Genomic DNA, 23956 nt, shown 5'->3' with positions numbered 1-23956 from the left:
CGCAGCCGCCTTTACCACTGCTCTCTACTTCTGCATGTGTTCTACCATCGAGTATCCCTCATCGTTGCCTGACCACTCCCTTTAGCATTTTTAAAAATTATTTATTTTTGGCTGTGCTGGGTCTTTGCTGCTGCACGCAGGCTTTCTCTAGCTGCAGCAAGCAGGGGCTACTCTCCAGATGCACTGAGCGGGCGTCTCACTGCGGTGGCTTCTCTTGTTGCCGAGTATGGGACATACAAGCCCAGTAGTGGTGCACGGGCTTAACTGCTCACAGCAAGTGAGAGCCTCCCAGATCAGGGATCGAACCTGTGTCTCCTGCATTGGCAGGTGGATTCTTAACCGCTGGGCCACCAAGGAAGTTCTCCCTTGAATATTTATTGCAGCACAGGTCTGCTAGCAAGAAATTTCCTCATTCTTGTTTATTTAGCAATACCTTAATTTCTTCATTTATGAAAAATGGTTTTGTGTGTTAAAAAGCACAACAGAGATGTCACTTTGCCGACAAAGGTCCTTATAGTCAAAGCAATGGTTTTTCCAGTAGTCACGTACGAATGTGAGAGTTGGACTATAAAGAAGGCTCAGTACAAAAGAATTGATGACTTCAAATTGTGGTACTGGATCTTGAGAGTCCTTTGGATTGCAAGGAGATCAGACCAGTCCATCCTAAAGGAAATCAACGCTGAATATTGACTGGAAGGACTGATGCTGAAGCTGAGGCTCCAATACTCTGGCCACCTGATGCAAAGAACCATCTCACTGGAAAAGACTGATGCTGGGAAAGATTGAAAGCAAAAGGAGAGGGGAGGGCAGAGGATGAAATGGCTGGACAGCACCGCTGACTCAACATACACGAATGTGAGCAAGCTCCAGGAGACAGCAAGCACAGAGGAGCCTGGTGTGCTGCAGTCGTGGGGTCACAAAGAGTCAGACAGGCCTTAGCGACTGAACAACAGTGCACCTGATGGTGTCCCACAGTCTCTGAGGCTCTGTTCATCTTTCTTCATTCTTTTTGCTTTCTGTTCCTCAACTGGATCTGTGCTTACCTTAATTTAGATCTTAATTTAATTAAAGTAAAAATCCTATTCCCAAATTCACTGATTTCTTTCTTCTGCCAGTTCAAATCTACTCTTGACCCCTCTAGTGAATTTTCATTTTTCAGTTATTGTATTTTCAACTCCAGAATTCCTATTTCATGTTTTTTAAAATAGCATCTACCTTTTTACTGATAGCTTCTATTTGGTGAGATATCACTCTCATATATTAATTATTTGGGCATAGTTTATTTTAGTTCTTTAGCAATTTATAGTCCTCGTCGAGTATTATTAAGCCTAACGTCTGGGCCCTTTCAAGGACAGTTTCTACTGACTACATTTTTCCTGTGTAAAGACCATATTTTCCTCTTTCTTCGTGCATCTTATCAGTTCTTACTGAAAGCTGGCATTTCAGAAAATACACTGAGGCGGCCCTGGAATTCAGACTGTCCCCTTCCCCAGGGGCTGTCGCTGCTGCTGTTGCTGCTCAGGGACTTTCCTGCGAAGCCTGTAAGTCCCCACAGTTTGCAGCTACCCTGAGTCTCTGCTCAGTTAGCTGAGTCATCAGTGACTGACTAGTCAGGGAGTCCTTACATGTGTTGACTAGTGAGTGTCCGGATGCTGCCAGATCTGTGGACACGCTGAGGCCCACTTTCAGCCCTCAGGTAGTTATCCTCTGCCTTCACTTCTCGTCTGTGCAGGACTCAGGTCTAGACAGCATGAGGCCAGGCCCCTCTCAGGTCCCCCTGGGCACACACACAGCCCTGCCGAGCACCCTTCAAGATCCACAGCAGTCTGTCAGAGCTGCTCAGGTCCCTGGGCCACAGATACTCCCACTATTTCAGCCCCCAGCTTTGATCGTAACAAAGACACAAGGGTGGGCTCCTCCTCATCAGCTCTGCAAATGGGCTCCTCCAGAGAGCCGAGGCCAGTCAGTAACACCGCTCTGAGCAGAGGACTCCTGAGGGACCCCAGATCCGATCTGGGCCTTCCAAGAGCTGCAAGGCCGCTGCAAGGGCTGTAAGACATGGCTGTCAGCTACCCAGGTCACGGCGGAGGAGAACGACAAGAAGTCAAGTTGGAGGTTCAGCAGTTTTACTTGAATAAATCTTCCTGAGATTATGTCAACTTTTAGTTTATTTCCAGAGCTCCAGCACAGTTGAGTTTGACCATTTTTGCTAGTGTTTCACTGCTTTTACAGAGGAGTGGGTTTATGAGGGCCTCACTCTGCCACCCTTACTGAATGGCATCTCTGCTGCACAGTCACAGCCTCTATGGTATAGCGTGCTTCCCCACCCACGGCCCTGGCAGCTCTGACTCCCAGATCCCCACATCCCCCTGCCTTTCCACTCCTCCTGCCGGGACTCAGACGCCTGCCATCTCCTCCAGACCAGAGCAATCAACCTTGTCCTAACTGGCTTCCCTGCCTCAAACTTCATCTAAAATCATCCTCTGCATTCAAAATTACTATTCTACTAATAAAAGATAAATGGTAAAGCATCACTCTGCTGTTTAAGACATGTCGACGGCCCCCACGCCACAGAGGAGGTGCGCACGACCAGCTCCAGCGGTTGCCACGCCAAGCGCTCCCACCGCACCTCCCGCCTGCAGGCACGGTCATTCCGGGACCCCCACAAGCCCCGCTGTGTCCCGCCCATCTGTGGCGCTCCCGCTTCCTGCACCTGCAGCTCAGAAAGGCTGCCCGAGCGTGCCCCGCGCCACCACACCTGGCCACCCTCTCCGGACCATCGCCAGCCCTCCCTGAGGAGCTGACTACCCTGGTTTTCACTACTCGCCTCACACACTCTCCACTCTGGCTACAAGGGCTGGGCCCCTGTGGGGGAGAGGCCACAGCTCATCACCCTCAGCGTTTAGCACACGAGGAAGAACAGGCTCTGCACAAGGCCCTCTCCCTGTGACCTACTTCCAGCATCCCGACCTCACCTCCGACCTACCTTCCTCTGGGCCTGCTCCGCGGCAGCCGCGCAGCCTCCTGCTGTCTCTTCCACATGCGGACTATCGCCCCCCACAAAGGCCTTCACACCTGCTGTCCCCTCCAGCGAGAGCATGACCCAGTGCCTTCCAGTCTGCACAACTGCCACCTTCAGAGCAAGACCAGCCCTGGCCACGCGTGGAGCGCCCACAGCCCCGTGTCCCCCGCCACCTCCTCACCTGCACGTTTCCCTCTTGCACATCCTGTCTTCTCACATATGATGCAACTTTTTGTTTTCTATTTCCACCCACCAGAATGTAAGCTCCACAGGAGTGGGCAGTTCTGCGTGTTTTAGGCCCAGCTATATCCCCTGGCGCTCAGCAGGTGCCCGGTGAGGAATGCACACCCAGCGGAGTGTGCCCCATGAGAGCAGCGGATGTCCTGCACTAGCAACGGTCCCCAGGGCTTTCAAGTGACTGAGCCAGGAAACAACGAGCGTCACTGCGCCCGGAACAGCCACCAGAGCAGGTGGCGTGCTCCTCCCCAGCGCAGAGCTCTGCACGAGGTTCCCTGTCCCTGAGCCCACCCTATCGGGGGTCTGGCCCGCTCTCCTCCAGGAGGACACTCACCCCCTCCACTGCCGCCAGCACATCCGATCGCGACTAGAACACCTCTCGCCTCCCACGAAGGCCTCCTCTGACCCACTTCCTCTGAGGTCCAGAGGCCTTCACGTACAGGTGGACCTGTCACTCACCTGGCTCTTCAGCAGCCTCCCACACGACACCTCAGGGAACTCAGACTGCCGCGGGGAAGGGCCGCGCCCTCTGTGCTGCGGCGCGCAGGGCTCTCGGGGCCTGGAGCAGGGCCACGCGGGCAACTCAGCCCAGCCTTGCTCCCTCCGGGCCCAGCTCGCGTGCTGTGTCCTGGAGAGGCCTCTGTGAACACCCTACCTGACGCAGGCTCCCTTCCGTGCTCCACCGCGATGACATATACTCTACAAATATTTCCAGTTTCAGAAGTTGGAGCTCAGGGTTCAAAGTAACTCTTCGAAAAGTTAGGAATTCAGACTCTCCTGACTGATTTCATCATCGGCAATTACAGAATCCACTGGCGTCCCCATAGACTTCCATTTACCAAGCTCCATCACCAGCAAGAAACTGCCTAGTTGCCACAGGTCACACCTGTGAGGCAGATCCTCCCAAGACGCCTGTCCCCTGCCCTGACCTCTGGGGCCTGGAGCACTGTGAACTGAGCCCTAAGAAGCAGGTGTTCTGTGAACAGAGACCAAGCCCACCCGCTTGCTGCCTCGAGTAAGAAGTAAAGTAAGAGCCACAGAATTCCAGGTTCTCTCAGCAATTCTACTAGAAACTCATGTCAAACATGTCTAGTGAGAACCACCCACCCACACTAAGTTCACAATAAAAGGTATTATCACTCCACTCAGGAGTCAAAAGGTAAAAGCACACAGTCACATTATTCTTTCCCAGGACCTTCCCTCAGGGAGCCGTTAATCCATGGCATAGATAATGGCCACTAAGGTGATGAAGGTCTGCATGGTGTGTGTGTGTGTAATATACAGAATCAATCCAAAACTTATTTAAAAGGAGAAGACTATGATGAGAGTGGACACCACCACAGCCCTGGACACTGGAAAGAGACCATGGTTGTGGACTCATCTAACAAAGCAAGCTGGACTCCAGCCGCCCGCAGGAGGGACCAGCAAGAAGCAAGTCCTCGTCAGAGAGTCTGGCAGCCTCAGGACCTGAAGGTGCCTCAGGAGGGGCCCTGGGGGCCAGGCTGGAAGAGACAGAAGGAGCAGCAGCCGCTCCCCCAGCCCGGCCACACCCCTAAATCCCAGCAGAAGACAGCAGGCTGCCCCCCACAAAGCAGGAACACCCACCTGCAGGCCTGGTGACACCACCACATGCTGGAGGGAGGCTCAGAAAAGTAGAGCCGAGAGACAGACACCCAGAGCAGTGAGACCCCCGCCCAGAGCAACCGCAGCCAGGCTCCCCACACCCGCCTCCCCACCCAGCAGGAAGGGAGCCTGAAGCTTCTCTGAAGACGACGGAGAAGACGGCTGACACATGGCTTCCCTCGTGAGAGAGACCCTCAGCCCTCACCCCTCGGCCCACAGCGAGGCCTCTGCCGAAGCCCGACCCATGCCGGCCATCACTGGTCCATGTGATGGGCAGACACTGATCACGAGGCACCCGGGCCAGCTCCCAGCACGAGCCAGAGACGGACACAGACCTGCAGAAAAAGAATTCAGACCAGAGGGGCAACGCAGAGGAGCAAACCCCAGACAGTAGACATTCTCACACGAACAGAAGAAAGCACCCTTCAGGAACCAGATGCCAGCAGCAAAGGGCCACCCTGCCAAGAAGGAAGCCGTGGAGGGGAGGGAAGAAGTAGTCAGGAGTCTGGGATCAATGTATACACACCGCTATATATGCAGTGGATGGCCAACATGGGCCTACTGCATAGCCCAGCAAACTCAACTCAGCATTTTGTAAAGACCCATTAGGAGAAAGAATCTTTAAAAAGTAGACACACGAGTGCGTGTGACTGGCTCACTTTGCTGCACACCTGAAACTAACACAACACTGTGAATCAGCCCTGCTCCAGTTTAAAAGAGAGCGCGAGAGAGCCCTTAAGACGTGCAGCAAAGAGAACTCTCGCCCACTATCCATGGAAAGGAAACTGGGGCAGCACCTATGGAGAGTAGTTACTACATGATCTGGCCATCCCACTCCTGGACACACACCCAGAAGAAACCCTAATTCAAAAAGGTGCAGGCACCCCAGCGTCCACAGCAGCGCTACTCACAGCAGCCAAGACATGGGGGCAGCTTAAGCGTTCACTGACAGATGAGTATACACAGCCTTAATAAATATGGTATGGAAGTGAAGTGAAGTGAAACTCGCTCAGTCGTGTCCGACTCTTTGTGACCACATGGACTATGCAGTCCATGGAATTCTCCAGGCCAGAATACTGGAATGGGGAGCCTTTCCCTTCTCCAGGGGATCTTCCCAACCTAGGGATCGATTCCAGGTCTCCCGCATTGCAGGCGGATCTTTACCGGCTGAGCCACCAGGGAAGTCCTGAATATGGTATATGTACACACATACACATGTACCCACACGTGCGTATGGTACATTCTTTATGAACATGCTGTGTAAGTATACACACACGCACAGTACTCAGCCATGAGAAAGAACAAGCTAACACCATCTGCAGAAACACGAACAGGCTCAAAGATTATCATACTCAGTGACGTCAAACAGAGAAATATCGTATGGAATCACCTGTACGTGGAATCTAAAGTGATACACATGAACTTATTTATAAAACAAAAACAGAACTTCTTTGGCGGTACACTGGGTAAGAATCTCCCTGCCAAAGCAGGGGACAAGAGTTCAATCCCTGGTCCAGGAAGATTCCGGATGCTGTGGAGCAACTAAGCCCATGCACCACAGCTACTAAGCCCACATCCCGTGCACCGAGAGCCTGTGTTCAACAAGAGAAGCCACTGCAAGGAAAATGCTGCACGCAGCAACCAAGACCCAGCAGAGCCAAAAATAAATAAATACACGTTTTTTGAAAAGTCAAATCATTATCATTCTCGGCCAAGAATAATATTTTCAGACTAATTAAATGCTATAAATCAATTAAATTAAAAACTGTGATACATCAGAACATGGGAAAAGGAAAGCTTAGGTAAGTTAAATCCTCATCTTCCACAGTAAGATAAGAAGTCAATAAATAATGGCTAAATGGAGAAAAACACCCATGACTGATATGCAATTTAACATGTAATTTAGAATAAATAATCACATTTTTAAAGTAAATATGACAAGAGATGGATGTAAAATGAAAATAATCGACTTAAGCTTAGGAATGAGGGAATGGGGTGAGGGTCCACTGTTTTATAATTAAGGGGACGGCACCCACTCCAGTGTTCTTGCCTGGAGAATCCCACGCACGGAGAAGCCTGGTGGGCTGCAGTCCATGGGGTCGCACAGAGTCGAACACGACTGAAGTGACTTAGCAGTAGCAGCAGCACCCACTCCAGTATGGTCGCCTGGAGAATTCCGTGGACAGAGGAACCTGAGGGCTACAGTCCATGGGGTCAGTAAAAGTCAGACACAAAGGAGCGACTAACCCTCTCTTAAACTACATTCTTGATTTTGTTTTTCATTTCTTTAAATATTTACTTAGGAACAAGTAAATAGCAAAAATTAATATAATTGGGAAGACCTGCCCAAACACTTACTATGACACTACCCCTTCCCTGCCATACAGGATGAATGACCCCCAGACCCGCTGGCCCTAACCGTGGCGCCTTAGAAGATCTGGTGCCCCAGAGCTGCCGTTCCAACAGTCACGCTCCCCGCACGCCACAGCAGGGACCCCCAGGGCCTCATCCTTGCAGCTCTAGTGAGCAACTAGATCAGGAGAGCAAATTCTGAGTCCCACCGCCCCGCCCAAGCACTACGACCCACTCTCTCTGCCCCTCTCAGCCCTCACCCCAGCCCAGCCAGTCTCCACCCATCGTGAAAAGCATGCCTGACCCGCCTCCTCCATCGGAGCACTTGCTGGCAAAACCCCTCCCTCCACCCTGGCCCGTCACTCCTGATCTGCCTCCCCACCCCTAGGGGTCCTCACCTTTCTCACCTGGTCCAGAGGCTCCTAACTGTCTTCCCTCCTATCTCCCCAAAGCCAAGTCCTTCCTCTGCTCACCTGCAAGGTCCCGCCACGCGCCCCACCTTCCTCCGGCTCTGAAGCGCAGGTACAGTGGCTCCCCACCCACCGCCAGCATTCCAAGGACACCTGCCCCCAGCTTCCCTACCCACACTGCAAGCCCCTTTCGTTTTTCCCTTTAGGTTCCCCTCAACACAGGATGTGTGCATGTGTGTTCAGTCACTAAACTGTGTCTGCCTCTGCGACCCCATGGACTGTAGCCCGCCAGGCTCCTCTGTCCATGGGATTTCCCAGGCAAGAACAGTGGAGTGGACTGACACTTCCTTCTCCAGGGGATCTTCCTGACCCAGGGATCAAACTCCCGTGTCTCCCGCGTTGGCAGGTGGATTCTTTGCCACTGAGCCACCTGGGGAGCCCCAACACTGTGTACAACGCGTGTATGTTAAACTTACTTATTTCACGTCTGCCTCACTGGGACATGAGCCACACGAGGGCACTCCTGGTCGGTTTTTCTGTTCCATGTGTGAAATACGCACCCAGGAATTTGCTGAACAAATGCGTTAATCTTAAAAAAGCACTCTTGACCCAATCGTGATAGGCAGAATGCCCCTCAAAGACACTCACACCCCAATCCTAGGACCCGGTGAGTCTGCAGATGTCACTAAACCTGGGGAGCCCCGGGAGCCCTGCGGGAGCCCCGGGAGCGGTCAGGGAGACCCAGGTCTGGACGGACTGGCTGAGGGCATGGGGAGGGGAGTGGGAGAAGAAGGCAGGCAGTCTCCAGGAGGACTGAGGCTCTGGGAGGCGCAGGCCGAGCACCTGCTGCCAGGCTGTGCCCGCTCTGATCCCAGGAGTGCGGCTGTGCGCTGGGAAAAGGGCGCTCCCGTGTCAGAGCAGCCCTGGGGTCTCTACCTCCTCCCTCCCATTTCCCAGTTCTTCTCCTGGGAGCTGCCCGTCAGGCCCCCCGCCCAGTCCCCTCCTTCGACCCCCTGGCCAGCCCTCCTCCCTGGCCCAGGCCCCCCTGGACTCAGGCACATCTGGAGCTCTGGCCATCCTCCTGGAGAGCTGGCTCAGCAACGCGCTTCAAAGGAGAGGTCCAGAGCCCCAGTCGCTTGGGTCTGGGTCCTCAGGGGACCATTTCAGGAGCCGTGCCTCGGCCTCCTTGGCCTCCGCCCCTTTCTCCATGAAACAGGGAGCACCTCAGTACCCGCTGTGAAGTATCAGCTGCGTAAACAGAGGTAAAGCTTCTGTGACGATCGCCACCCCCTCCGTCAGCTTCTAGCTCGGATTCCAGTCTCGTGGTCTCACATGCCACCTACACACGACACCGTCCGCTCACCTCCGAATTCCACCCTTGGGGTCCGCACGCACGCTCCACATTACTCCCAAACCTACTGCTGTCAACAGGGTCAGGGTCTACCCCCCCACCTCAGGAGGTACAAACCTGAGAGAAATATAGGAAACAATAGTTTTCAGACACTGGACCACAGCCTATGGGAGACAGCGGCCACTGAGAGACAGGACGGCAACGCGAGGAGCCCCACCACTTCCTGGGGGCCCAGCCCGAGGCCTCTGTGAGGGCGGACACAGGAGGCTGGATGCAGTCCTGTCGGAGCCGCACCACTTCCCGGGGGCCCAGCCCCGAGGCCCCTGAAGTGAGGGCGTGCACGCAGAGTAACGCGGAAGTCAGTCCTGTCTACTCTCACAGAATCTAAGTCTCTGAAAGAACAGGGACTGGGGCCCTTCAGTTACGCACTGAATCCCTGATGCCTAGGATAATGCCCGGCACGCAGCAGGCACCAACAGGTTTCTCAAGTGAATGAATGAATTGAACAATTATGTCAAAAAATAAGAGTCCAGAAAAACAAATAAATTTTTAAATACGCACGTTCAAAACACCCTTCATTCTTGGCGTTGTATCAAAACTATTACAAAACAACAAAAACGCAATATGAAAAACAGTATTTTCTTAGCTACTTATACAGCAGATTTATGTCAGATCTACAGTAAATGCTGCATCAGAGAACACGCATCAGACACATAAGCCCCAGCAGAACAGCGCCTCCTGTCCCTCTGCAACCAGCTTCCCCGTAAGACAGTCTGGGAGGCTGTGGACACGAGGACTCACAGCCCGTCCACGGAAGGCAGCCTGAGAAAGGCCAGGCCTTGGAAACTGGACGACTCAGCACCACAGACCCACAGACCCTCCACCCCTGCGGCACCCTCCGTGCCGGGGAGGCTGGCGCGCTGCTCCAGGCGAGGACGACTCAGGCCGCAGGTGAGCGATGAGAGCACCAAGTCTGAACGGGGAACTGACTGAATGGAAGCTGTGTGCTACCTGAGAGGAGCCCCTGAGGCTGTGAGGAGCGAGTCCAGGGCAGGAGGCCCGAGGAAAGCGCCCGGCACGTGCAGACGAGCCTCCATCCCCCACAGCCCCCAGTGCGACCGAGCACTCGCCTCATCACCGGAGACTCTGCTCTCGCAGGCACGGCGAGGGTCAGAAGAAGGTTCTGGTCTGGTAGTACCGTACCAGACATACACCCCGCACCGTAACCGGCCAGAAAAAGCTATTTTTCAATAGCAATAAATACAATCCAAAAGTATTCCAAAATATTCACTTTTTTGCTCTATTTTTCCCACTGTGCTTTAAAAGACTATTCAGTATCAATGTAGTGCCCTTTTTCAGTGCTGTTTAAACTGCAACAGAAACTCATAATTGCCCTCCCAATCCCAGCACACGAAGGCTGGCCTTAGGCAAAGCAAAGCAGGATCCCCACACAGCGCCTGACCCCTGACCCCACCCTAAGCAGCTCAAGGTGCTCTAAGTACACGGAACACCTAATCCTCACGACACCCTTCTGCTGCCATCAGAAGGGATCTTTAAAGGGGAAAAACAGGCACTGCAGTGCAAAACAGAAGCCAAGCAACCCAATTTGGATTTGGTGCTCACACTTTTAAGCGATCCTGCAGATGAGGGCAGGTGGGAATGGCCACACAAGGGAGACACGTCAAGTACAAGGAGGTGGTGAACGTAAAGCCGCTCAAGGCTCACAGAGCTGGGAGGGGTAGATGTTTCCTTGTTTTTCATTTTTTGCCTATGCTGTGTGACTTGCAGGATCTTAGTTCCCGGAACAGGGATACAACGCAGGCCACTGGTAGTGAAAACACCAAGTTCTACCCACTGGACCGCTGGGGAATTCCCTCACTGGGTTTAAATTTGGGGAAAAATGAAGACTCCCAGCTGTCTTGGGCCACAATTTGCAAAACTGAGAAAGAAAAAGGGACAGACTCAGGATGCGACTCCAAGCATCGGCCAAACGCCCCTCCCTTAACAAGCACGTCCAATCCTCAGCCAGCCACTCCCCCTGCCCAGGGCCAGGAGTGAGCCAGGGAAGAGGGGCTGGTCTCCCTGCAGAGACAGTCCTCTCTTTCTGGGGCACAGGCCTGTGCGGGCACCTCACTCCCCTCCTTAAACCTGGAGCACCCCAACTCACACAGACGCCGAGGGGCAGACCGCTGGCCCACCCCACACCTGCCCACCTCCCCCAGTCCCACCGGGGGGCTCCCCCAGCAGCCCCTGACCCCCTGCCCTCGAGTGCACGGGCAGGCGCCGTGAGCCCGGCCGTCCTCCTCTTTGCAGGGCAGAGACTGCACCCCAAGGGGACGCGATGCACTGGGCAAGGCCAGGCCTGCCTCTCCCCTTGGTGGCACCGCACCTCGCGGCCCCACACCCTTCCTGGTCCTCTTCCCACGTTGGCCTCCAAGGCACTGCTTTAAGTTGGGCACTTCCTCCCAACGTGCTCTCTCTTCTACGCATCCTGGCGTCCCTCACAAGCCTCCCTCCACAGAGGGCAAGGGCTGACCTCAGCACACAGCCCCAGCTCCCCACTACGAGTGAACACCCACCGCCACCCAGCCTGAAATTCTCCTCCTAGGCAAGCGACACGCACTGCTTTCCGTGACATCTCACCTGTGTCGATTTTCATCCCAAAGTCAGGAAGACTCTGAAGAAGGCCAACGCCACAATCAGTGAGTTCAGTTCTGTGGTCTGAAGCCTCAGACACCCTGTGACCTAGTGAAAACTGCTCATTTTTGTCTTCTAACGAGTATCTCTCAATTCGTTTGGTAAGCTGGTGAAGGGACTTCCCTTTACTCCACCCTGCACCCACGGGAGCTGACAGAAGCCGTGGGCTCTCTACCTCCCCGTGGGGCCCACCAAGCCCAGTGGCACCCAGAGGGAGGGAGGCATCCCCGCACACCCTCCTTCATTTCCTCACACGGAGCAGGTGGGGAGCGAGGACCACGCAGGCTTCGATGGACAAAGACGGTGGACAGAGCCTCAGGCCGACGTGGAGTGCGCCCAGGTGGACTCGCACTCCCGCTTTGGTTGCCAAGCACCCGCGTCCCTCAGCTCCTCCCTCTGCCCCCTCCCTAGACCTCCGCTCTCCAACCTAGGGGCTCTCTCAGGGCAAGGACCCACCTCCGCCACCCTGTCGACCGACTCTGAGGACGCAGAGCGGGAACTCACGTCCCGTGTGTCTGTCTGCAAGCACCTCTGGGGCCGGGAGCTTCGTGCTCAGCTGCTCAGAACCCCAGCAGTGTTTCACACAACAGGCCCAGATGCTTCCCTTTAACCGAAACCTGAGGCCCACGCCATCCAGAACTCAGAACTGCTCAGCCTCTGGGAGGAAGCCCAGCACGTGACCGGGGCCACGGCCCCCACGCGTCCCGTTCACCGGGAGGGGACCGCCTAGAGCTTCACGGCAGCGCTGCACCAGACATGTCTGCCACAGACTCACCAGGACTTTCCCTCCTTGGAGCCTCAGGGGCCTTGAAATCCAGACGAAGGGAGGCCGACCTCGCACCCAAGACCCGCAAGTGACGTTCGAGCAAAGAGAGAGCCCTGCTGCTCAGAGCTCCCACCAGGGCCCCTCGGGCTGCTCACAGTAATGCCAAGTGTCTTTTCCCATAGCACTCCTGAACCTTACCCTCGGGTCTGACCCTGTATGACTTTTTTAAAGCCAAGAAATGCCACTTAATCCCCAAAAGACGGTCTTTCCAATAATTTCACAGCTATAAAATCCTGATATGTGTTGCTGCCAAAAAATAAATAAACAGAGTGAAAGTCATTTTAAGAGGAAAGAGAGGTAATGCTGAGAATCTGGCCTGAGAATACACTCCTCACCAGGGCACCTCGACATCTCACAGAGGACAGAGAGAGGAGCCAGACACGGCGGGGACACGGGGACTCCCTGGAAGCCGCAGCGTGCAGTCAGACCAAAGACTTCCTTCCTCCTCCAGCCTGGAAGCCCAGCCCTTCCCCGAGCCTCGGCACAAACTTCCTAAATCTAAGGAATATAAATTATGCGTAAGAGTGCAAAAGGAAATATGCAACAAGAGCACTTTTTTCAAAAAGTCAGCATTTTTTAAATGTACAGACAAGACTAAACTGAACCTTACTTAAATAAAAAAAAACTTAAAAAAGTTAAAATGCAGACTGACCATCCCTGATTCTGATCTTTACTACTACCCCGGAAAATCAAGTGTCAACCCTGTGTTTCATTTTAACATTGAAGTTTTACACTGAATTTAAATTTTCATGTCCAATTTATGACTCATAACAAATGGAATTTTACAAACAAGTAAAATTTTTTAAACTGTAGTCATGCTAAAATACAATTCAAAGGAGTTCCCAGTTCCAGCGAAGTTATTAACAACAGAAGCGGGGGGATCACGCTCCGTGGTGACCAGAGGACAGGGCACTGCCCGCCGCCCTCCAGCTAAATCACTGCGCTGGCAGCAAAACCACACGCTTTCTCCAAGAGCACGGAAACCGCTTTCGGCCAATGGCTAATTACATCTGTCCCCTTGAATCCCTTCATTTGAGTGAGTGCCTGGAGGGATTAAATGAAAAGCCTCCAAGCACCTTGGAAGTGTCTCGACTCGTCTGTGCAGCCCCAGCTCCCGCCACCGCGTGCATGGAGGAACAGATGGCATTTTCCTGCCCGCTGGCGACACGATGGGCTCCACAAGAACGAGTCTCACCCCTTCTCTCCCTCAGCGCGGTCCCCGTTACTCTGTGGTCAGTTCTGACATTTTCAGCAGGTTCTACATCTGGAACAATGTTCTAGCATCAACAAGTCAGTGCGTAAAGCTCCTCTGCTTTTGCTCCACTATCGTATGTGCAAAAGCAAACAGAAGTTCCCAAACGACCAAGTAAAGAGCAGATAGCTACTATTTTACCAGTTTCAGCAGTTCTTTCCTTCTGTTTGCTCTCTGTCTGTTGCTTTGGCCACTCCATGCAGCGTGCAGGATCTTAGTCCCTGACCAGGAATGGAACTCGTGCCCCTGGGCCTGGGAGGGCAGAGTCTTAGCCACTGGGCCACCAACGAAGGCCCAGACCCTTCACTGTGACTTCAGTGCTTGAACGGATGGCCCTCCAGGGACTGTGCCAGTGAGAAAAGCCAGCCTCAGCAGGTCACACACTGCACCGCTTCACTCACACGACATCCTTGAGAGGGTGACGCAGAGACGGAGAACACACGAGTGGCCAGGGCAGGCGCTGACTACACCACGTGGCAGAGGGCTTTGTGATGGTGAGACAGCTCTGCGTCTGCTGAACTGGGGTCACGTGAAGCTGCACCTGGGGAAAGCAGAGGCCTTGGGGCTTCCCTGGCAGTCCAGTGGAGGACTCCTTGCTGTCACTGCGGAGGGCCCTGCTCGGGGAACAAAGATTCCGCAAGCCTTGTGGCACACCCAAAAAGAACGTACAGACCTACACACGCGTGCGCCCATGCACACGCACGTACATCCCGCATACAACACCTGAGAAACGCGACCACACCTGGCAGGCTGTACCAGTGTCCGCTTCCTGGTGTTGGAGCTATACTGTCGTGAGAGAGGGGGGACGGCTGAGGAATGCTGGGGCCTCCCTGTCCTTTTCTTTGCAACTTCCTATGGCTCCATGTTTATTTCTGAATAAAGAAATTATTTTACAACTGGGACTAAATAAAAGGAACAGAATCTTTTTAACATGTTTAAAAACGATCGAGAGAAACAGTTCATGAACTCCCACACACCACATTCACTGAGTCAAACCTAGCGGGCTGAAGTCAGTAAGACAGGATCAAGTTAATGTATGAGGCACGGAGCTGGCTTGGTAACTGAGCCACAAAGCTACATGGAGCACCAGGACACGGGCACCGCTCAGGCCCGGCAGCAGCTTGCAGCCAGCCGCCACGTGAGGCAGAGCTCACGCTAAGGGGGACATTTAAGAGACCACATCATGCGGAAAGGTAAAGGAAGCCACAATTTTAGAGATGAAACACTTCAGTGATACTTCAGCTACACACTCCGTCCGTGTCAGCGGGGGAGACGGAGCTCTGCGGCCGTGGGTCCAGGTGCCGTCTCTGCACAGGGGTCACTCTCACGACAGGAAAGCAGAGCCACAAGCAGAGGAAGCGGGGACCCCTCACCTGCCACCGAGGGCTCAAGCTCAGAGCAGCTCTGACCAGGTGGCAGGCTCTCAGGTCAGACCTCCTCCTCCCTGCTGTGCCCACCGCTCACCGGCCTGGCCACAACAGGCTCCGGATCACTACCAGGGTAGAGCTTCTCTGCACTCACCTACTCAGCTACGGGGTGACCGCCTCACACAGACACTGCGTGTGGCCCCCACCCTGTGGGGCTTCCAGGGCGGGGCGGGGAGAGGACAGAGAGCCACGAACTGCCTATGCTGTCCTGACAGGAGAGGACAGCCTCGCGTCTGATGCAGGGTAGCAAGAAGGTGCGGTAGGAAAGCTGGTTTTGAGGAGGGGGCCACGTTAAACAGAGGCCTGAGCCCACCCCTGGCCCTCCGAAGGATTAGGCACTTCTTCTTACAGCAGCTCCTTCATTGAAGACACTGTCTAATTCACTGTTCCACACCAGCTGCTCAGGGCCCAGAGTGGGGGTCCCCACCAGGGCAACAGCTGGAAACATTTCTGGTTGTCACAACGGAAGCATTTAGAAGGTAGAGGCCACAGGAGGGAGTCACACAAGTGATCAGCACCAAATGCCACAGGCAGAGGTGGAGAGTCCGCACGCTGTGGCAGACCCAGCACAGAACACATCCAGTTAGGAGAACTAGTCTACAAAACTGAGAAAAGGGATTTCAAGCTCCATGACCTGCCCAAAGCAATTTTCTTCCAAAATGAAAGGACAGATGTCAAGGTTAATTTAAGGCAGCTGAGCCCTGGCCCAAGGGTCTCCTGAAGCAGCAATACACCCACACTTAGCTTTACAAGACACATTACGACTATGCATGTTATTATCTAGAAAATCACATTACACAGCAGAGGACAACAGGATACTGCCCTACTTGTAAAAGCACAGACCTCAGGGTGTGTTTCCACATGGATTTCTTGCAGAAAAGGGGAAGGAACAGAAGCTAGAACCTTCCACAGTCTGGGTCCTCCACCCCAGTCTAAGGAAGTGAGGCGATCACAGGAGGGCTCCGGACAACATGTACCAGCAGGTGGTTACATGCATTCTCTAAAACATACAGTGAACCTCAGCCACTGAAATCCACAAATGTCTGGTAGGTAAAAAATGAGAATTAAAGCCAGACAAGAAACTGGTTTTGTGTATTTCATTTTTTTAATTAAATACAGGGAAAAGTGAAGTCACTCAGTCATGTCCGAATCTTTGCGACCCCATGGACTGTATAGCCTGCCAGGCTCCTCCACCCATGGGATTTTCCAGGCAAGAATAGTGGAGTGGGCTCCCATTTCCTTCTCCAGGGGACCTTCCCGACCAAGGGATCGAAGCCTGGTCTCCCACACCGCAGGCAGACTCTTTACCATCTGAGCCCCCAGGGAAGCCCAAATAAAGGGAACATGACCTGAAAATCAACAGGAGTTTCTGCACACCAAAGTTAAATGTATGGGTGGTCGAAGGGTGCACCCCCTGCCTCCAGCCGGGTTCACCTTTCCGTGTGGATTTTTCCACTCTCTGAGGGGCAGGCACATGTCGCTGAAAACGCGATCCCCGACCAAAGATAGTGGGCAGAGCATTTCCCCTAGGCCATCCCACCCCACCGCCTGGGGCCAATTCCCTGGGAACGAGTCACTTTAATCAGGGCCTAACAGGCCGCCAGGACCCGGGTCAAGCAGCTGCTTCCCCGCAAGACGCGGGTTTCGCTACTCCCACTCCCAGTGAAAAGGCACGCTATTCTGGAAAACGCTGGGTTAGATGCTTCGTTACTAGAAAGACCGGCCGACTGCTCCGGGTGACATCATGCTGGGGAGGGGCGGCTTCGCTAGAAGCCCCTCAGCAGAGCCAAGACCCCTGCGCGGGTGCTGAACGCTGCCCGCACCCCGGACCCAGCCCCAACCCCAGGTCCCCTGCCCTCCAAGTCCGCGCCCCGGACTCCAGCCCCAGCCCGAGGACCCCCACCCGCCAGGTCTGCGCCCGGGAGCCCAGTCCCAACCCCAGGACCCCCGCCCGGAACCCTAGCCCCAACCTCAGGACCCCCGCCCTCCAAGTCCGTGCCCGGGAGCCCAGCCCCCACCTGCCCTCCAAGTCCGCGCCCCGGACCCCAGCCCCCAACCCCAGGACCCCCGCCCGCCAGGTCCGCGCCTCGGACCCCAGCCCCCAACCCCAGGACCCCCGCCCTCCAGGTCCGCGTCCCAGACCCCAGCCCCCGAAGGCCAGTGCCGGCCAGCCCTTCACCCCGGCCTGCGCCCCCGCCCCCCGCAGGCCGGTCCGGCGCCCAGCCACTCACAGTTGCGGATATCCGAGATGAACACCGCCAGGCCCCGCATCCCGTCCCCCTTCGACACGGCCGGCATCTTCGGGCCTGGGGAGCGGCCTGGGCTGGCGGGCCCTGGGAAGGAGAGGGCAGCGGGCCGCAGGAGCGGGAGCCGGGAGGAGCCGCCTCAACCCAGTCGCCTCAGGCTCCAGCGCCGCTCTCGGGGCCGCCGCGCGCGCGCGCACGCACGCACGCTGGCTCGCGCGGCGACCGACGGCGGCCGGGGCGCGGGGACGAGCACGTCGGCGGCGGGCCCGCAGGCCCGGGCGGCGGCCCCGGGCGCCGGGCGCCGCGGGAGGGGCCCGGCGGAGGCGAGGGAGCGCAGGCCTCCGCCGCGCAGAATCCTCACTGCCGACCCCCACCCGGGAGCCCCCACCGCCCCCCGCCCCGATCCCGCCGCCGCGCCTCCGCCCACCCTCTCACCGCCCTCCCGCCCGGCTCTGGGGCCGCCTGCCGTCGGCCTCCCGCCATCCAGAGCTCTGGGCCAGCTGCCCATCACCCATCCGTCCAGAGGCAGCCCGTCTCTTTACAAAGGGGAGACTGAGCCCTGAAGACAGCTTCCCCCCCACCCCCCACCCCCACCCCTTGACAGCACCAGGGGACCAGGGCTCAGTCTTGAATCCAGTTCCTGGGTGACCAACCGCACCCTTTGCCACTGTTGCCGCCACCCACCTCCGCAGCCTGGGGAGGTGGAGGCGAGGACCAGGGCCCACCCGCAGTGCACTGCAGGGATCTTAGCAGGCAGAGACCCCAGGAGTTTGTCTGGAGAACAGGTGGCCCCACCGAGCTCTCCTTCACGAAGTGGGATGGCCTCGCTCTCTCCAGAGAGGTTCCAATGCCACAGCCCAGACCCACCCCGGCTCACTTCCCAGTAAGAGGCTGGGCCCCTGATGGACCCTGGCTAGGAGAACAAAGGGACAGCTCCCCTTCCATGGACCAAGGACCCAAGCTCTGGTCCTTTGGGACCCCTGGGGGAAGCCAGAACCTGTGGAGACCCGAATGCATATAAGGCAGCAATTTCACCACCTTCCAAAACTTGCAAAGGGGGGACGGGGCTGCAGAGGCCTTCCTGAAGGAGATACCCCCTAGGGCCTGTTTCCCCAGGGGAGGAGATAACTCTACCGTAGCCAGGCCTGGGGACTCAGGTGAGGAGACCATGACCCACCCCTGGCAGCCACTCACTGGGCAGGGCAGTGCCAAGAGACTGCAGGGGCTCGTGCATGGCATAGACAGATGGCAAACTCAGCCCACAGTAGAGGGGCTTCTCGGAGGACAGACTTAGAGATGGACAGGCATCACACCGCTCTCAGTGCTGGCCCTGGGCTTCCTACACCTCCTGGGATCACTGCACATGTGTGTGTATGTTGGCGGGGGGTCGGGGCGGGGGAGTCGATGTCCAGAGACTGGTGAGACGTGCCACTGGCCGTGAGAAAGACCCCAGCCTCCTGCCTCCTGGTACGCCTTCACCTGCCCTTCAGGTCACTTAACCTTTCGGCAGCACGCAGTGCTCCCTTTCTTGGGTTGTGTGAACTGGACCAGCCCATGCTGGTTCCCAGGCCCTCCTCCTTCCATGGCCAATGGGAGGGAAGGCCCCAACACTTGTATTCTGAAGAAGAAACAAAGGTGGGGGAGCCCAGAGCCAGGGGCCGTGGTATCCAGAGTGATCCTTCTTGTACCTGAGCCTGTCAGTTTTACGAGTGAACCAGTTTCCTCCCTATAATATCTGGAGGGGGTTGTTGACAATAACTTTCCAAAAAATTGGGGTTGGCATCCTGGCCCAGACGGGGCCGGAGGTCCAAGCAGCCATGCGTGTTCAGGGACAGGATGTGGTGTCCTGGGCCCCCGTGGCCCACTGTGCTCACCAGGAATGATGTGCTCAGCCAGGCTCCAGGGACTGAGCATATCCCCCGTCTTGGCCAGCAGGCAGGGCATCAGGAATTCAAGAACTCTGTGGTGGGTGGGGACTTTGAAGGAAGCCAGACCACCTGGAGGACAGAGATGAGCTCAAGCCCCTGACTGCTCATCTCGGGGAGGCAGGAACCTGCCTGTGGCGGCCCGTCTCCTCTCTCATAGCCATTAAACTGAGTCCGGAGTCACACACGGCAGATTTGGATTGTTGCGAAAGAGACACGGAAGGTGAACCTGTGGCCTCCGGCTAGGGCCCAGAGAAGGTGGGTGGGGGGTGGGGCAGCCCAGGTGACACCAAGCCCTATTCTCCAGGAGCCCCGTCACCCTCCACAGCCCTTTTCCCCTCATTAGACAGTGTTGTCCCCATACTTGAAGACCCAGTCATGACATCCTTGGAGAGGTTACTTTGTAGGAGAAAAGTCAGTTCGCCCCCAAACCTCCTGGCCCAGCCCCATCCACTGAGACCTGGGACAGTGAGGTCCCAACACCCAGTCACACTCGGATGTGAAGGCTTGGCCACCAGGAGAACTGCGGGAAGCTGAGTGTCTGTCAGTAGAACTCTGTAGAATGTGTTCAGGATGGATTCTGAGAGAGCAGACCAATCCCAAGGGGCACTCGGCGATCTGGGTCACCTGAGTCTGCCTGGGCAGTTGAGGGTCTGGAGGCTGGACGCAGTGGCCCCGTGTTTAAACAGGGTTGAGATGCTGGAAACTCCTGCATATGATGCAGGGAAAGGAACTCAGTGCTGTGCTCTCTCCCAGTTCTGGAGGCTGGACGCTGTTGATCAAGTAGGACTGGTTCCTTCGAGGCTGAGACTGAGGATCTGGTCCAGACCTCTGTTCTTGGCCTCTCGACAGCCGTCTTCAGCCTGTGTCTCTCACACCATCTTCCCTCGATGCTTGTCTGTGTCCAAATTTCCCCTTTTTACAAAGACACTCGTCATGCTGGATCAGGGGCCAAGTATGAACTCCTCTTAATGAATTACACCTGCAACGACCCAGATACGGTCCCATCAGAGCTACGGGGACTGAGGACTTCCGCGTGTGAAACTTCGGAGGACACAATTCAACCCAGGACAGACGATGACTTGAGTGAGCACTTTTGGGGACCTGATTTTGAATCCCTGCCCCTCCTTTTCCATTCTCCTACCTGGAGCACGGTTCTGATGGCTGGAGCTCAGTTGCACACCACCCCCGCACTGTGTGAGCCTCAGGCCATCCATGTTTGTGCCACTGTGACTGGGGGCTCTGTTACACCTGCCAAACCTAGATGCTGATTCCCACCTGTTCCCACGCCCAAGGTGCTGTGTCAGCGGGATTCTGGTGCCTGGGACGTGTCAGAATGGCCCCCCAATCTGTCCTGTGGCTTGTCATCAAGACCACGTTCGAGGGCCATCTGGCTGCAACATCTGTCACCCCATTGATCACCCCATTGATTTGGCTGATCTGGCTGGCTAGGCGGGTGTCCCCTTCCTCCTTCACAGCTCCATATGCTTCCCTCCCAAAGCTGCATGCTCATTTGAACAGGACAACCTCCCCCAATAGCAGAGGACTGTTCTGCGGTCAAGAGATTTGAGTAGCTGTACGCCCCTGCTGGAACCTCCAGACAAGCTCTCGAGGTCCGTTTGGAAGAAAATTGAGGGTAGTCAGGCTTCTAAGACTCCACGAATGCGTGCTAAGTCCTTTCAGTTGTGTCTGACTCTTTGCAACTCTACGGACTGTAGCCCGCCAGGCTCCTCTGTCCATGAATTCTCCAGGCAAGAATACTGGAATGGGTTGCCATGCCCTCCTCCAGGGCATCTTCCCAAGCCAGGGAACCAACCTACATCACTTACATCTCTTGCATTGGCAGGTGGGTTCTGGCCCACCAGTGCCACCTGGGAATCCCCTCCAAGACACCAGACACCCACAAACGAGGTGCTGCTTGCAGCAGTCTACCTTTCTTTAAACAAAGAAACAAAAACAAATGCCCAAAAGCCCCCACACAAAGACCATTTCACATCTGTTCCCCTTGGGCTTGAAGGGGCCTTACGAGCACTGTCACTCCTGAGCTGCGGGAGCCGCGCAGCTGATGACACTGACCAGGGGAGGGGTGGGGGAGGTGGCTATGAAGACCCTGCCCCCTCCACGATGCTGCCAGGTCAGGCATCCTGTTCACCTCCAGAGCAGGAACGCATGACTCAGTCTCCCTAAGGTACCTGTTGAAAAACACACCCCTTGACCTTAAAGCACAGATCAACCAGGCCGGTAGACAGCCAGCTATCACGGAACAGGCCTCTTGTTTTAGTACGTTTGGGGCGTCTCGGGCCTACACTCACCCACTGCAGCTCTTGCCTCTAAGGGTGAGCTGATGGAATCTATGCCAATTTTAAGATTAGCCTGAGAAAAACAGCTTTGGGAAAGAAAATATGCCTAAAAATATCACTCCAGGCCTTCAGCACCACCATAGGCTCAGACAGTAAAGAATCCGCCTATAATGCAGGGGACGTAGGTTTGATCCCTGGGTTGGGAAGATCCCCTGGAGAAGGGCATGGCAACCCACTCCAGTATTCTTGCCTGGAGAATCCCATGCAGCCTGATGGGCTGCCGTCCATGGGGCCACAAAGAGCTGGACACGACTGAGCGGCTCTCTCATGGTAGTTTCCTCCAGACGCTGCAGCGAATCATCAGACTGGTGGCTCGGGAGTGCCAGAAGTGGACCCTCTCGTGGTTCCAGCAGCCAGAAGTCCAGGGTCAGGGTACGTGCAACAGGGGTTCTGCTGGAGGTGATGAGCAGCACTCCACTTCCCGCCTCTTCTAGCTTCAGGGGGCTGCCTGCAGCCTCGGCTAGGGGATGTGGGACCCCGTCTCTGCCTCCCTCAGCCCATGGCCTTCTCCCCCATGTCTGTCTCTGATCTTCCTCCCTCTCCTAAGGATCCCAGTCATTGGATTGAGGTCTCCCCGTAGATCCAAGCTGACCTTGTCCCAAGCTTCTTACTCACATCCGCAAAGACCCTATTTCCAAACACGGTCTGCGTCACAGGGGCCGGAGATCAGGACGTGGACGGCCTGCCAGGGTCCACCACTCCACGTGCCGCACTACAGCCCCCAGGACACGCTGCCCATTTGGCTTTGTGGACCCATGTACCGTCTCACACTTGCTATGGCATTTTCATGTGGGCATGGGGTGGTGGGAAGCATTAAAATCCAGGACCCACAGCACAAAGCACACGGCCCTGTGCAGGGCCCCCGCCTGTCACAGAAGCCCACCTTGGGGCGCAGCACCTGCCCTGCCGCTGACTGGACACCCACGTGCCGGTCAGGCTGTGACGCCCCGGCCAGGTGAGCTGGGGCAGGGCGCAGGGACAGAAGCTTGCTGTGCTGGCTTGGAGCAGTATCTGGAAGCTTCCGCTCCATGTGACACGCCCTGCGCCCTTGCCCTTCTCCCTCTGGACTTTGCTTATCCCAGCACCCAGGGAGGATGTCTTCATCCACAAGCAGGGGAGGGCTGGGCGGCAGGAAATCCGGACGCACGTCCCTCCTCCTGGCCTTCCGGCCTGAGAACCGAACTGAGGCCCAGAAGTGACAGGACACCCTCAGTGATCATGCTTGTGCCCTGCCCTTGGGGTGACCCCATTAAAACACAACAAGTCATGGGAGGCCCCTGGCAGGAAAGACTAACCCTGTGCTGACTCGGCAAGTGAAGGGCGCCTTGGGGCTACCAGCGAGGACAGGGACCCCCCTCGTCCCCGCCCCTGGGAGCACCGGCCAGCCCAGGGGAGACACAAGCCCAGCCTCCTGGAGCTCCACAGCCACCAGGCACCACCAGCAGCCACGTGTGGGTGCTCTCGGGGTATCTACAGGCAATGGGCTCCCCACAGTAGGTCAGGGATGCCCTCAAGGTCACCCTGGAGAGGCCGCCTCTGACTTGGACTCCTCAGCTGGCCAGGTGCCCCTGAGGTGGGGTGCTCTATCTCTGCAGTGTCCCAGAACACGGGGGAGGGCTCAGTGGTGGCAGGAGGGCTGGCCTCTGAAGGCCCTCTTGCTCCACGGGGCCTGCATCTGCCCTGGTGTGTCCTCTGGCGTTGCATCTGCAACAGGCTGGGAACAAGGTGGGCCAGACCTGGGCTTGCCGTTCAGAGCCTGGACCTGACAGGGCAGGCTGCTCCTCAGGCAACAGGGCCAGCGATGGGGGCTAAGGGTTAGAGTTTAGGGGCTGAGCAAGGGGGTTATACTCAGACTTACATTAAATTTAAATAATTGGGATTCGATTTATTAATGTTCCAATTTAAAAGCTTCATTTTTTAACCTGCTAAGTTAAATTTTACAAGCCCTGTTATCCCCTTTATAAACCTGACAGATTTTATAGTCATTTTTAAGGGGCCTCTGCCATCTTTGGAGAAGGAAATGGCAACCCACTCCAGTGTTCTTGCCTGGAGAATCCCAGGGACAGGGGAGCCTGATGGGCTGCCATCTATGGGGTCGCACAGAGTCGGACACAACTGAAGTGACTTAGCAGCAGCCATCTACAAGCTCAGTTAATTAAGCATTTTCAACACTTCAAACTGAATTTATCTTTTATTTCATTTCCTTTTATGTGCTCCAGCTTGTCTGA

At 55.7% G+C, this 23956-nt stretch overlaps 1 protein-coding gene across 5 annotated transcripts in view; it reads right to left on the bottom strand.

Moving 5' to 3' along the window:
* The window catches only part of AP2A2 (adaptor related protein complex 2 subunit alpha 2), a 67497-nt gene extending 49874 nt beyond the window's left edge, over positions 1-17623 (bottom strand). For 4 of the 5 annotated variants that reach the window (XR_015157788.1, XR_015157789.1, XM_086384323.1 and 1 more), the window contains exon 1: positions 17429-17623. Coding sequence is in view for 2 of the 5 variants with exons in the window: in XM_086384323.1 (XP_086240449.1) it covers positions 17429-17495 (67 nt within the window). In the remaining 3 variants the exon portion in view is untranslated. Of the gene's footprint in view, positions 1-6932; positions 7082-17428 lie in introns of those variants that run through there. The other variant, XM_086384327.1, reaches the window with a different exon arrangement.
* Between the last annotated feature and the right edge of the window lie 6333 nt (positions 17624-23956).

This window comes from Bos grunniens, chromosome 29, assembly GCF_055505025.1.
Source record: "Bos grunniens cultivar Pamir isolate PY7600 chromosome 29, Bosgru_T2T1.0, whole genome shotgun sequence".
In the NCBI taxonomy this organism is placed as follows: Eukaryota; Metazoa; Chordata; class Mammalia; order Artiodactyla; family Bovidae; genus Bos; species Bos grunniens.
This window is presented reverse-complemented; position numbering and strand designations above follow the sequence as displayed.